Genomic DNA, 14,090 nt, shown 5'->3' with positions numbered 1-14,090 from the left:
TCCGATCCAGCCTGCTATCCCAAGCTATAGACCCTATGATTGATTGTACTGAACCAGATAAAGTAGTTATGCTTTTAAATTGTCAGGATTTTCATTGTTGCCTTATAGTGGCAAAGTTTTTGTCAGAAGTTTGTAAACGGAATGTGTGACAAACGCGAAGGTTTTTTTACTATTCACTTTTTAACTGGAACTGTATTTTTATACTATCGTGTATATGCCAATAAAGGCTTATTGAATTGGACTTTGTGTGAGCGAGGTGGGGCTGAGAGAGTTCTCAGAGAACTGTGACTAGCCCAAGGTCACCCAGCAGGAACGAAGGAGTGCAGAAACACATCTGGTTCACCAGATAAGCCTCGGGCACTCAGGTGGAGGAGTGGGGAATCAAACCCAGTTCTCCAGATTAGAATCCACCACTCAGGCGGAGGAGCGGGGAATCAAACCTGGTTCTCTAGATTAGAGTCCAGCGCTCTTACCCACTACACCACGCTGGCTTAACAGACTCCTAAAGCCAGATCAGCCTGACCTTGTCAGATCTTGGAAGCTAAGCAGAGCGGGGAATCAAAACCCGGTTCCTCCAGATTAGAATGCACCTGCTCTTAACCACTATGCCACTGCTGTTTTCCTTACATAGGAAAACAGAAAAACAAACGCCCCTTCCGCACATACAGAACAGTGCGCTTTCAATCCACTTTCAATGCACTTTAGAGTTTGGATTTATAGAGTTTGGATTTATATCCCCCCTTTCTCTCCTGCAGGAGACTCAAAGGGGCTTACAATCTCCTTGCCCTTCCCCACTCACAACAAACACCCTGTGAGGTAGGTGGGGCTGAGAGAGCTCCGAGAAGCTGTGACTAGCCCAAGGTCACCCAGCTGGCATGTGTGGGAGTGTACAGGCTAATCTGAATTCCCCAGAGAAGCCTCCACAGCTCAGGCGGCAGAGTGGGGAATCAAACCCGGTTCCTCCAGATTAGATACACAAGCTCTTAACCTCCTACGCCACTGCTGCTTTGCAGCTGGATTTTACTGTGCAGAATAGCTTTTCACCTCTGTCTTCCAGTGAGGGCATTGGTAGTGACTGTGTGTCTTCTCTCCCCTGTGCTTAGCCCAACACCTCGTGTTTCCAGCTGTAGCTCTCTGGGTGAGTGTGGGACTGGCCGTCTGCCTCCTCGCCCTGTTGGGCGCCTTGGCCTACGTGTGTCAGAAGAAAATCCGCCAGAGTTGCAAAGAAGAGAGAGAGAATGCCGGTAAGGACGCGGGGGCGAACTTGCTCCCGGCTTGGCTGTGCTTTCAAAGTGTGCCCTTCTCCTCAGAGCGGAGCACGGTTTAGGATGTGACATCTTGAAGTGACAAGGAAGGCCTTCCTTTCTCCTAAAACATGCACCGTCGTCGATAAAAACTTACTTGCCTTCGGGGTTTAATTTCTCCAAATCCGCGTGAACGCACGGACCCAGGTGACGCTGAATCGGGCCATCGGGCTGTTAGAGTCAGGGTTGTCTCTCCAGACTGGCAGCCTTTCCCGGGGGTCTCAGGCCGGGGTCTTTCCAGGGGTGGGATTCAGCTGGTTCACCCCACTTTGGCAGAACCGGTTGTTAAAATGGTGCTTGTCAACAACCAGTTGACATAGACAAGCCTTTATTAAGAACATAAGAACTAGCCTGCTGGATCAGACCAGAGTCCATCTAGTCCAGCACTCTGCTACTCGCAGTGGCCCACCAGGTGCCTTTGGGAGCTCACAGGCAGGAGGTGAAAGCAATGGCCTTAAGAACATAAGAACTAGCCTGCTGGATCAGACCAGAGTCCATCTAGTCCAGCATTCTGCTACTCGCAGTGGCCCACCAGGTGCCTTTGGGAGCTCACAGGCAGGAGGTGAAAGCAATGGCCTTAAGAACATAAGAACTAGCCTGCTGGATCAGACCAGAGTCCATCTAGCCCAGCACTGTGCTACTCGCAGTGGCCCACCAGGTGCCTTTGGGAGCTCACGTGCAGGAGGTGAAAGCAATGGCCTTCTGCTGCTGCTGCTGCTCCTGAGCACCTGGTCTGTTAAGGCATTTGCAATCTCAGATCAAGGAGGATCAAGATTGGGAGCCATAGATCGACTTCTCCTCCATCAATCTGTCCAAGCCCTTTTTAAAGCTATCCAGGTTAGTGGCCACCACCACCTCCTGTGGCAGCTTATTCCAAACACCAATCACACGTTGCGTGAAGAAATGTTTCCTTTTATTAGTCCTAATTCTTCCCCCCAGCATTTTCAATGAATGCCCCCTGGTTCTAGTATTGTGAGAAAGAGAGAAAAAATTCTCTCTTTATTGGCATACCAAATTACAATAAAACAATTGTCCATAAAAGACAGATAAATACAACAAACATTCAGAGTCTTATCGATAGGGTAGTCCAAATGAACTCATCAAAAGTGCCATTCCCATACACCGCTCCACAGACCAGACTGAAGACCCACCAACAGAACCCAGGCATCACAACAACATACAGTATCAACACTCCACTATAAAACACAGAGTTTTGTTGGAGTGGCACCAAACACAGGAGAAGGGGGGATATGATTGAAGTCTATAAAATTATGCATGGGGTAGAAAATGTTGACAGAGAAATTTTTCTCTCTTTCTCACAATACTAGAACCAGGGGGCATTCATTGAAAATGCTGGGGGGAAGAATTAGGACTAATCAAAGGAAACACTTCTTCACGCCACGTGTGATTGGTGTTTGGAATATGCTGCCACAGGAGGTGGTGATGGCCGCTAACCTGGATAGCTTTAAAAGGGGCTTGGACAGATTTATGGAGGAGAAGTCGATTTATGGCTCCCAAACTTGATCCTCTTTGATCTGAGATTGCAAATGCCTTAACAGGCCAGGTGATCGGGAGCAACAGCCGCAGAAGGCCATTGCTTTCACCTCCTGCCTGTGAGCTCCCAAAGGCACCTGGTGGGCCACTGCGAGTAGCAGAGAGCTGGACTAGATGGACTCTGGTCTGATCCAGCAGGCTAGTTCTTATGTTCTTAAGGGATAGGGTACAAGGAAATGGGCGAACAATTGATCTGACTCAAATAGGTTGCCACAGCCTTCAATTGTCACACCATCTGGCAATCGATAACAAAACTACGACATCTCTCTATGAATCACCCACAGGTTATTTGAATTTGGATGACCATGGACCCACAGGTTACTGGCAGAAGTAGGCACAGTATACCAGTAGTAAATAGTTGATGTAACCAACATGGTTGGTAAACAACTAGTTGTTAAATTATTTGAATCCCACCACCGGAACCGGTTGTTAAACTATTTGAATCCCACCACTGGGCCTTTCCCATCACCTGTTACTAGATCTTTTAACTGGAGATGCCGGGTATCGAACCTGGCGCCTTCTGCGTGCCGATCAGAATGTCTTCCACCGAGCCCCAGCACCTGGGGTAGCCTGGAAACAAAGAGTTTGCAGATGAAAGTCAGATACAAAATGAATCTCCTTCCTAAGACGGGCTCGTCTGGTATCGATCTTCTCTCTGGATGGGAACTGCTGACCGAGTTGGTTGTGAAATGGATGTGTCGCCTTCCCCACCCCCCCGCCCGGCCCCTTCCCAACATAAAACACTAAGAGAAGGAAAGACTGGCTCGTTTGTTGCGGGAGAACCTTTTCAGCGCTGGAAGCCTCTTTATCTCACGCGTGAGTTGATGCGTCTGACACAATTGACTCTGGGCCGTAAAAGGTTCTGCTGGGATAAACGTCTCGGGCCTTTAAGATGCGGCTGGACTCCTCACCGCTCGCCCGGGGGGAACGCGTGGCTCTTTGGCGTGACTCTTCTGAACACTTCTCCCCAATCTGTCTCCCCACTGCTCCAACAATTGCCCCGTGTTCTGGGAAAGTGGGCGTGGACCCTGCCCACCGGGGCTTGTGATTGGCAGGTAGATGCCACCCAGTGGTGGGATCCAAAAATTTTAGTAACAGGTTCCCATGGTGGTGGGATTCAAACTGTGGCGTAGCGCCAGTGGGGCTGGGCGGGGCATGATGGGGGCGTGGCCGGGCATTCAGGGGGTGAGGCATTCCTGGGCGGGGCTGTGGCAAGGACGCAGCCGCTGCGCCGGTCCTTGGGCGGGAAACGAATGCACGCAGGCGCAGGCTGCCACGCACGCTGGTGCACCTCCTGCTAGACTGCTTCAAGTTCTGCACGCTACTGCGGAGAGGAGGAGCGTAACTAAGGCAAAAATCACGTGGCAAAATCACCAATTAGTAACCCCCTCTTGGCACACCCAAATAATTAGTAACCCACTCTCGGGAACCTGTGAGAACCTGCTGGATCCCACCTCTGATGCCACCTCGAAATAGCCGCTGCCAAAGGAATGGAGCATCCCCCGAAGATCGTTGTGGTTGGCAAATGAAAATCTATCGGTGATCCCTGGCCCAAAAGAGGTCCAGCTAGCCTCAACCAGGGCCAGGCGTTTTCTGTCCTGGCCGCAAACCGGTGGAACGTTGCAACCTGCGGCTCTCCAATTGGCCATGCTGGCAGGGGCTGATGGGAATTGTAGTCCGTGAACATCTGGAGAGCCGCAGGTTGCAGACCCTTAGCGTGACCCAGGCTCTGCGGAACAATTCTGCAAGGCCTGTAAGAGGCTGTGACGGTTCCCCATCTTTTCGCTTTCCCTCTTCCCCACCCGCCTTTTATTTCCCTCTAGCATTTTAGTTAGTGCGATTTAATCGCCCTCTGATTTAGATTATGTATTAATTGCTTTAATGGCTTTGCTGTGTTTATAAATTGTGGGGAGCCACCCTGAGCCTGCAAAGGGGAGGGCAGCAGATAAAACGAATACGTAATAATAAATAACGGTAAGCCGTGAGACTCTCGGAGGCCCCCCCCCCGATGGAACTAAATGTGTCTCAATGTATTGTCGAAGGCTTTCGCGGCCGGAATCACTGGGGTGCTGTGTGGTTTCCGGGCTGTATGGCCGTGTTCTAGCAGCATTCTCTCCTGACGTTTTGCCTGCATCTGTGGCTGGCATCTTCAGAGGATCTGATAGCAGGAAAACAAGTGGAGTATATATACCTGTTGGAGTATCCAGGGTGAGGGAAAGAACCATTGTCTGTTAACAAGTACAGGGTGCAGTTAGCAAGCTAGATGTTCACCCATTAGCATGTCAGTAACAATGAAGATAGCAAGGTCAATGGGTGGATCCCACTCAACACATGTAAATCTAGCTTGCTAATTGCACCCTTTACTCGTTAACAGACAATGGTTCTTTCCGCCACCCTTGGCACTCCAACAGGTATATATACTCCACTTGCTTTCCTACCATTAGATCCTCTGAAGTTGCCAATCCTGAGCTACAGCAATACTACAAAGCTCTGGCTGATAACCAATCCTAACTATAAACGTCAATCTCTTTTGGGGGGTGGTAATTGCAAACGTGGCTGTCCGTGAGCTGTGGAGTGACAGTCGCTGTTTCGCGGCGGCGGACTTGAATGTTTACTGCTTGAGAAGTTTTGGGGATTTTTAAATTTTTAAAAAAAGCTCTTTGCTTTGCGCCTTTTCAGGAATCGAAGAACAAGAGGATGGAGAAGGGCCCAAGACAGGTGAGTCTCTCGATCCTCTTTTTTGGGACGGACGAGCAGGTGTGTCTCTGTGCTTTCCTTGCAGTGGTTTCTTCTGCCACCCTCGTGCATAAATGTGCGGCCAGATATAAAGCTGAGTCTGTCTGCTGGTTATTCTGGCTCAGCCCTGTTTATTCTGATTGCCTGCTGTTTTCCAAAGCCCTGGGCAGAGAGAGCTGTTTTCCGCCGCTGTTTTCCTGAGATCCTTTTTTTACCAGCAGCTGCCAGGGACTAAACCGTGGATATTTCTGCATTCAAAGCAGGTAGTCGGGTGCTCCGCCGTGCCCAGGTGCCTCCCGTCCCGGTTGATATTTCCCTGCAGCTAAGAATCCCCTCGTGTCGTGCCGCAAGCTGTCAGCCAGGCAGGCGCGCGATAAAACTGGATTATCATTTTAATAAAGCGTGATAGCTGCACTCCGCTGTAATCAAACGGATTAATTATAAGCTTGGCAATTCCCTTTATCTGCTCCGAGCACAACAATAGGCGCAGCTCGCTCGGGTTGGCTGGGTTCTAATCTCGCCCCGAGAACGCGGCAGCCCCGGGCGTTGCGGTCTACCTGGCGTGGCAGCGCCCCCCGCTGACTGCGGAGTTAGACCGTGGCGGGCAAACGGAGAGTGATGCTGGTGAAAACAGTCCCCGAAGCTGGGGCTTGCTCTTTATTCTCTGATCTAGGATTCCTCCGTGGGGGCATCCGTGGGGGTAATTGTGCCCAGCAGTACTTCCACTGGGGACTCACACAGCTTTTCAGAAAGTGCTGTTACAGGGCTTGTTATTGGCTGCCTGCATCCAATTAAAGCGTTTCCCAGCCAATGGAGGGTCAGGAAAACTGGGTTTCCCATCACCGGAATGTGGTTCATCTTTCTTTATGTTTCCTGAATTTCTTTTTTCCCTTCCTTCCCTTTGGGCTTTGCATCACTGTTCGGTTTTCAGATATTTCTCCTAACCTGGAGGTTCACCCAGGTTTGTAGAAGAAGAAGAAGGAGAGTTTGGATTTGTACCCCACCATTCTCTCCTGCAAGGAGACTCAAGGTGGCTGACAAGCTCCTTTCCCTTCCTCTCCCCGCCACACACCCCTTATTTTTACCATTCTATTTCTGTTTACATCTACGTTACCCTCCTAGGGAGGAGTCCGGCCGTTCCCTCCTTTTGGGCAGGCTTTTTTAATAAATTGGGTTATGGGACGCCTGTTATTATTGTATTGACCGCTGTTTTAATGGATTTTAATGGATTTTAGTAAATGTAACAATTGTTTATGTGGTCACTATTGTGATCCTTTGTTATGTACTGTATATACCAGGGGTAGGGAACCTGCGGCTCTCCAGATGTTCAGGAACTACAATTCCCATCAGCCCCTACCAGCATGGCCAATTGGCCATGCTGATAGAGGCTGATAAAATTCGGACTAATTAATGTATATCTGTCAGCGTTGTTGTGCACCGCCCAGAGCCCCTTGGGGATGGGGTGGTCTACAAATCCAATCAATCAATCAATCAATCAATCAATCAATCAATCAATCAATCAATCAATCAATCAATCATGGATGGATGGATGGATGGATGGATGGATGGATGGATGGATGGATGGATGGATGGATGGATGGATGGATGGATGGATGGATGGATGGATGGATGGATGGATGGATGGATGGATGGATGGATGGATGGATGGATGGATGGATGGATGGATGGATGGATGGATGGATGGATGGATGGATGGATTGCATCTGGCCAAAGCGATGTCATGTCGGTGCTTTGGATCAGAAAGAGCTAACAAATATCTGGCTGTGCCTCGGTGGCCGTATGGGATTTATTTTCTGACTAGAGGTCAGCTCCCCGGAAGAAAACGGAGGGTGAACACTGTGGCCCCACTGAGGTCTCCGCCCTCCCCAGGCTCCATCCCAAATCCCCAGGAGTTTCCCAACCTGTATCTGGCAACCCAACCCATCCCCCCACTTCCCACCCGTGGCCAGGGGGGACCTGACTGCACTAATGAGGCAGCGGAAGAGAGCAGGAATGAAGATGCTGGCGAGAGCCCACTCGAGAAAGCAGATGCGTTCACATCAATTGCGTGTAATTGGCTTTAGGAGGTGCACTAATTTCGTGGGGGGAAACTGGTCTCCACAAGAATCAAAGGGGGGAGAGGCAGCCAGGATTGCAAGTGGCCAGCAGAGGGCAGCACAGCGCTTGTTGAGGTTGGTTATCTCAGCAGGGGAGGGTTGCTGTTCGGCGAGGCCACGACGCCTGCCTGCTGGTAGAAGCTCACAGCAGTGGAGTTGCTCGGCGTACTCTTCGCGCTGTTTTTCTTGGGGTCGTACTCTGGGGCTAACTGTCTCCTGGTGTTTTTTTTGCCCCTCCCCCTTTTTCTCTGACAGCTCTGCAGCCTCTGAAGAACTTGGAAATCAAAGAAGGTAAAAAGAGCTTCAGGAGTTGGGTGGTGGGTAGGTGAAAGATACAAAAGTACTAGGCAAGGAGCATTCGTTGTTATCTACCTGTGGTGTTACATACTTTGAAATCCCTTGCGTTCCATATAAGCATAAGCATAAGCATTTTATTGTCGTTGTGCACGCACAACGAAATTTACAGCAGCGTTCCTCGATGCACACCATTTCAGACTCATACCCCATCCTCACTTTCCCCTTCCTCCACCCATCCCTACACAGCCCCAAACACATCAACACGAAGCCGCAGAGTTTAGCATAGCCACAGCTCTAGAGTAGAAGCTGTCTCTAAGCCTCTTTGTCCTAGTTTTGGTAGACCTGTATCGTCTGCCGGATGGTAACAGTTCAAAAAGAGAGTGTGCTGGATGAGACGGGTCTCTCAGAATATTTTGGGCTTTTTTTAGGCTTTGGGAATTATAGAGTTCTTCCAAGGAGAGGAGAGGGCAGCCGATAGTCCTCTGTGCAGTAGTGATCACCCTTTGGAGCACCTTCCTATCTGCCACTGTGCAACTGGAGAACCATACACAGATGCAGTAGGTGAAGACACTCTCTATAGCACAGCGGTAAAAGGACACCAGGAGTTTTCCATTCAGTTGTTGTTTCCTTAAAAGTCTCAGATAGTACAGTCTTTGCTGGGCCTTCTTAACCACCGCGGCAGTCTGTACGCCCCAGGTCAAGTCCTCTTTAATCATAACGCCCAGAAATTTAAAACTAGCCACCCGCTCTAGTTGATCTCCATTTATAGTCAAGGGCTGAATTTCTGAGCTATTCCTTCTATAGTCCACTATAAGCTCCTTTGTCTCGTTAGTATTAAGAACCAAGCCCGTGTAGTCTGCATCATGTTGCCAACTGGGACATAGAGGCGGAGATCTTGCCCCGATGTCGCCTCCTGGCATTGGGATTCAGAGGTTGACTGCCTCTGACTGTGGAGGTTCCCTTTAGTCGCCAGTGCTAGTAGCCATTGACGGACCTTTTCTCGTCGAACTTGTCTGCCCCCATTTTTAAAGCCGGTTACGCTGGTGGCCCTCCCTGCGTTTTCTGACACTACCATTTAATTTTTTTATTGACTTCCTTTTTTCGGTCCTGAAACAATTGCTGATCAATTTTATTGGGTGCCCAACCGGACAGGAATATTGAGTCTATCTACACCCCACACATTCAGTCTATCTACAGCCCATGCACAGGGGCGTACCACCCAGCGGGACATATGGGGTCCAGTGTCCCTGGGCAGCTGCCATTTAGTCACATGGGGGCGCAAAATCGCCCCCACGCTCCTCCTCCTCCCCGGGTCCATACACTGACTTATCATGGCGGGGGAGGGGGAGGGCAGCTGCCCAGGCTACATTTGCACCAGACTACATTTTCCCTAGATGCACCTCTGGCCCATGCATAATATTATAAACCTCTGCCATGCCATTCATGTGACCTTTCCTTTCTCCCTTCCCCTCTCGCACAGATCAGATCACCAAGACGTCCTGCTGTTTGCCATCAACCACAGTTTATGATTACCTCTGGCCCACAAACCATAGTTTGCTCCTTGCCCGCACATTAGGTTTTCCAAGAACCACTGGCGACGAAGGCGTCACCTGTGGATTTTAGAGTCGCCTCGTCTTACTCAGCTTACTCAGGAGCAGCAGTGGCGTAGGAGGTTGAGAGCTCCTGTGTCTAATCTGGAGGAACCGAGTTTGATTCCCAGCTCTGCCGCCTGAGCTGTGGAGGCTTATCTGGGGAATTCAGATTAGCCTGTGCGTTCCCACACACGCCAGCTGGGTGACCTTGGGCTAGCCACAGCTTCTCGGAGCTCTCTCGGCCCCACCTACCTCACAGGGTGTTTGTTGTGAGGGGGGAAGGGCAAGGAGATTGTCAGCCCCTTTGAGTCTCTTACAGGAGAGAAAGAGGGGATATAAATCCAAACTCCTCCTCCTCCTCCTTTGTGAATGGCAGGCCCTTCCCTTTGAAAACGTTAGCTGCCTCCCCATTTCAATCAGCTGTTTCTGCAATGGCGCTTTGTTTCTGTTCTTTCCAGACATGGGGGAAGAAATCGACTGACCTGGACGGAAGGAGATGCGCGAACCACGCTCTGGAGTTCACAGACTGTGTCCCCTTCGGGCCCGTCTTCGTTGATGGAATGGGGAAGCCGGGGGGCAAAACCAGGAACGCCGTCTGCAGCCTGGTACCATTTGGCTGCAGCACTAACCTGCCCCCCCCCCTTTGCTCTTGTATGTGCTGGATCCACCTGGCTATGTGGACTGTTGTCCTACTTTTAGAAAAAGAGAGGAACATTGTTGACGTCTTACTGTTTCGCCCCCACCCCCCAGGATTCACAGAGCCCTCTTTTTTATTTTTGTACCGTGCTGCTAGTTCACCCCCACCAATGCACCTCCAGCCGCCCATGCTGTGTTTTGCCCAGATAGGAGCAGTTTGGGCATCCACGTCCCACAGAAGGTGGTAACAATCGTGGAGTATCTTCGCACAGCCGCCAGCGAGACGGCGGGACTTGGAGCTGTTTGAGCATCCGAAGGCCCGCCTTCGTGCCCCGGGTTTTGTTGGTGGTCTTGTGTAGGGTTTGTTTTCCCTTTTGTGTAGAGGAGGGGTGTCTTGGCGAAGTGAAACTCAGCCATGGGAGCTGCTGAGAACCTGTTCTACACAGTGACGATTGGGTGCAAGTTATTGTGTGCTTCCCTTTGGGAAAAGAAGGCGGCACCCCGACATGAAGTTGGTGGCCTCTGTCGGAAACGACGGGAATACATTTTTGGCTTTGAGAAGTCCAGGTGTAATCGCTGCCTTCCCTTCCCTTCCCTTCCCTTCCCTTCCCTTCCCTTCCCTTCCCTTCCCTTCCCTTCCCTTCCCTTCCCTTCCCTTCCCTTCCCTTCCCTTCCCTTCCCTTCCCTTCCCTTCCCTTCCCTTCCCTTCCCTTCCCTTCCCTTCCCTTCCCTTCCCTTCCCTTCCCTTCCCTTCCCTTCCCTTCCCTTCCCTTCCCTTTGTGTGATTGTCCTTCCCGAGCAAAATTTAATGGCCATTCTAGTTTGCAAGAACTGCATGGTTACAAAGCAGTACTGTGCTCATTTTATCCTCACCACAATCCCCGTGACGTAGCTTAGATCAAGAGGGAGTTTCCAGCCCAGAGTGGCCAGCGAACTTCATGGCAGGGCGTGGATTGGAACCTGGGTCTCCCAGATCCTGTTCCAACACTCTAACCACTGCACCACACTGTCCCCCAGCACAGGAGGCTTGTGCTGGCGTTCGCTGGTCCTATCCGTTCAGACTGGATTTTCATTTTTTTTTAGATCCTCTCCATTCATCCCATGCGTTTGACTACTGAGGTCTGCAGGGTTACTTCGGGTTGGATTCAACCGGAAGTCGGGCGGGACACGAACAAATCCGCCCTTTCGTGAATTGTGTGCAACTCATAATGGTGCTAATGGGTGCAGCTGGGAAGAACTGCTGGCCGGATGGCTTCCCTGCGTGCCCTTTTCGTTACGCTGTTAGGGACGCCTACGTGGAGACTGTAAATCTCTGAGTGCCTTCCCACTGATTCTGACGTTCTTGTCTGCTTCCCAACAATGGACAGCAGCTCAAGTCTTTAAACATGTCGCCACTTAGCAAATTCTGCATAGTTTTTAAAACTATTTTAAACTTATTTTTAAACTGGATGAACATACGTCGGGAGCGCTTTGATGGTGTGTTCCTGCATGGCAGGGGGTTGGACTTGATGGCCCTTGGGGGTCTCTTCCAACTCTTTTGATTCTATGACAGTGGTGGCGAATCTATGGCATGGGTGCCAGAGGTGGCACTCAGAGCCCTCTCTGTGGGCACGCGCAAACAGAGCCCCCCCCCCCCCCACATCTAGGCTGGCCTGGGCCGCTGGGCTCGATTATTAGCATTAAACCTAAGACCTGGTTTTGGGAAAGCAGTGTTGGTAACCCTGTTAAGCACTGTTAAACTTCACTGATTTTCATGCGGAGAACTAAAGCACGGTCCTTTACTTGGGAGTAAGCTCGGTTGCTGGCAATGGGGCTTGCTTCTGAGTAAACCCTCCTAGGGTCGTGAATCACTCGTTGGAAGAGTTGCACGGTTGTTTCAAAGCAAAGCCACCGACTGCCACTAAGCTTACTCCCGAGTAACGCACGCCTCGGAGCCAACCGTTTTTTCTAAAATTAAACCTCAGTATTCAGGTTAAATTGCCGTGTTGGCACTTTGCGATAAATAAGTGGGTTTGGGGTTGCAATTTGGGCACTCGGTCTCGAAAAGGTTCGCCATCACTGTTCTATGAGGTCCAGTCTGAAAGTGGTTTTGTTTAAAAAAATCTGCCTTCCCGCCCTTCAAAGAACAGGAAACAGGAGAGCATCATGTAGATAGAACCCTTCACAGTTGAGTTGGTATATAGGAATGTTTGGAAGGGATTGTGACGTCTCCTGACCCATAGGTTACTAAATGTCTTACCCGGAACTTTGCTGTTTGCTGTGTTCCACGATGCAAACTTTTTTCAGGTTCTTCAGACTAATAAGGGTGAGTAACTTGCTGTTGTGTTTTTTTTTTTACAACAGCAATAGTTCAATAAATAAATAAATGTTGAAATGGATAGAGTTTGGCGCACTGGGTGACTTTTGGATTCATCTCTTTTGGGAGCACGTATCCTGTTTCCAGAGGGAGGCTATGCGTCAATCAACCAGTTTGTTATTACGGTCATGGACCAGTATAGACCGGAATAAGGTAAATAAGATACAATTAAAAGGATAAAACATGTGAAACCTGTACATATATATCCGAGAGAATCTCCTGACATATATATCCGAGAGAATCTACTGGCAGAAGGAAACCGGGAACACAAAAAGGTGCGGGAACATAAAAGGGTTGGAATAAGAGCGTAAAGGGACGGGATGTGTAATTTTTGGACTTTTCAATGCCTAGTAGGTGGAATGGGGAGCAGGAAATTATTTTGATCAAATGTTCTGACGTTTTTGTCCTGTCTGGGGCCTCGGTATCTCCGGACCGGCATGATTGAGCTCAGAGAGGAAATGAACACAAAGCCGCGTTTGATCTTTGTCACCCGAGACATGCAAAACGGCGACTTTCATCGACGTGGGCAGGAAGTCATGCCGGAGAAGAATGGGAAGAGTAATATGCAGGGAAGGAAGTCCCTCACAGGGAGCCTGCAAGCTGATTACTCCTGCCTTCCCTCCCTCAGTCCGAAGAATAAAGGTTATACTTTGGAGAAGGGAAAGAGGACGTCGTGGTTACCACAGGCACAGACAGCTCTGAAAAGGCATCAGACGGACTCACGGGGGGTCACAGAGAGCCAGCGTGGTGTCGTGGTTAAGAGCAGGTGGATCCTAATCTGGAGAACCGGGTTTGATTCCCCACTCCTCCACCTGGGTGGCAGAGGCTTATCTGGTGAACCAGATGTGCTTCTGATTACCACAGGCACAGACAGCTCTGAAAAGGCATCAGACAGACTCATGGTGGGTCACAGAGAACCAGCATGGTGTCGTGGTTAAGAGCAGGTGGATCCTAATCTGGAGAACCGGGTTTGATTCCCCACTCCTCCACCTGAGTGGCAGAGGCTTATCTGGTGAACCAGATGTGTTTCTGATTACCACAGGCACAGACAGCTCTGAAAAGGCATCAGACGGACTCACATAGGGTCACAGAGAACCAGCGTGGTGTCGTTGTTAAGAGCAGGTGGATTCTAATCTGGAGAACCGGGTTTGATTCCCCACTCCTCCACCTGAGTGGCGGAGGCTTATCTGGTGAGCCAGATGTGTTTCCTGCTGGGTGACCTTGGGCTAGTCACAGTTCTCTCTGAACTCTCTCAGCCCCACCTACCTCAGAGACAAACAGAATTGGTTTGAATAGTGAGCCTCCTTGGTCATCTCCCAACCAAATACTGACCAGGGCCCACCCTGCTTAACTTCTGAGATCTTCTGAGGCCGCCCAGGTCAGGAGCAGCTGCCGCTGTGTTAACGCACTCCTGTGTGTGCACTCCCCTGCTTTTGCAAGCATTAATTGCTTGATGAGCATTGGGAGCAGCAGTGGCGTAGGAGGTTAAGAGCAGGTG

At 50.2% G+C, this 14,090-nt stretch overlaps 1 protein-coding gene across 1 annotated transcript in view; it reads left to right on the top strand.

Annotated features, from left to right (window-relative positions):
- The window catches only part of CD276 (CD276 molecule), a 42,565-nt gene extending 32,344 nt beyond the window's left edge, over positions 1–10,221 (top strand). Inside the window, 4 exon segments of the mRNA XM_048482157.1 lie at positions 1,104–1,244; positions 5,538–5,576; positions 7,967–8,002; positions 10,059–10,221. Coding sequence (XP_048338114.1) covers positions 1,104–1,244; positions 5,538–5,576; positions 7,967–8,002; positions 10,059–10,081 — 239 coding nt within the window. The 3' untranslated portion in view covers positions 10,082–10,221.
- The last annotated feature ends 3,869 nt before the right edge of the window (positions 10,222–14,090 follow it).

Source organism: Sphaerodactylus townsendi, linkage group LG17, assembly GCF_021028975.2.
Source record: "Sphaerodactylus townsendi isolate TG3544 linkage group LG17, MPM_Stown_v2.3, whole genome shotgun sequence".
Lineage (NCBI taxonomy): Eukaryota > Metazoa > Chordata > Lepidosauria > Squamata > Sphaerodactylidae > Sphaerodactylus > Sphaerodactylus townsendi.
The sequence above is the reverse complement of the archived record's forward strand: the minus strand, read 5'-3'. Positions and strand labels throughout refer to the sequence as shown.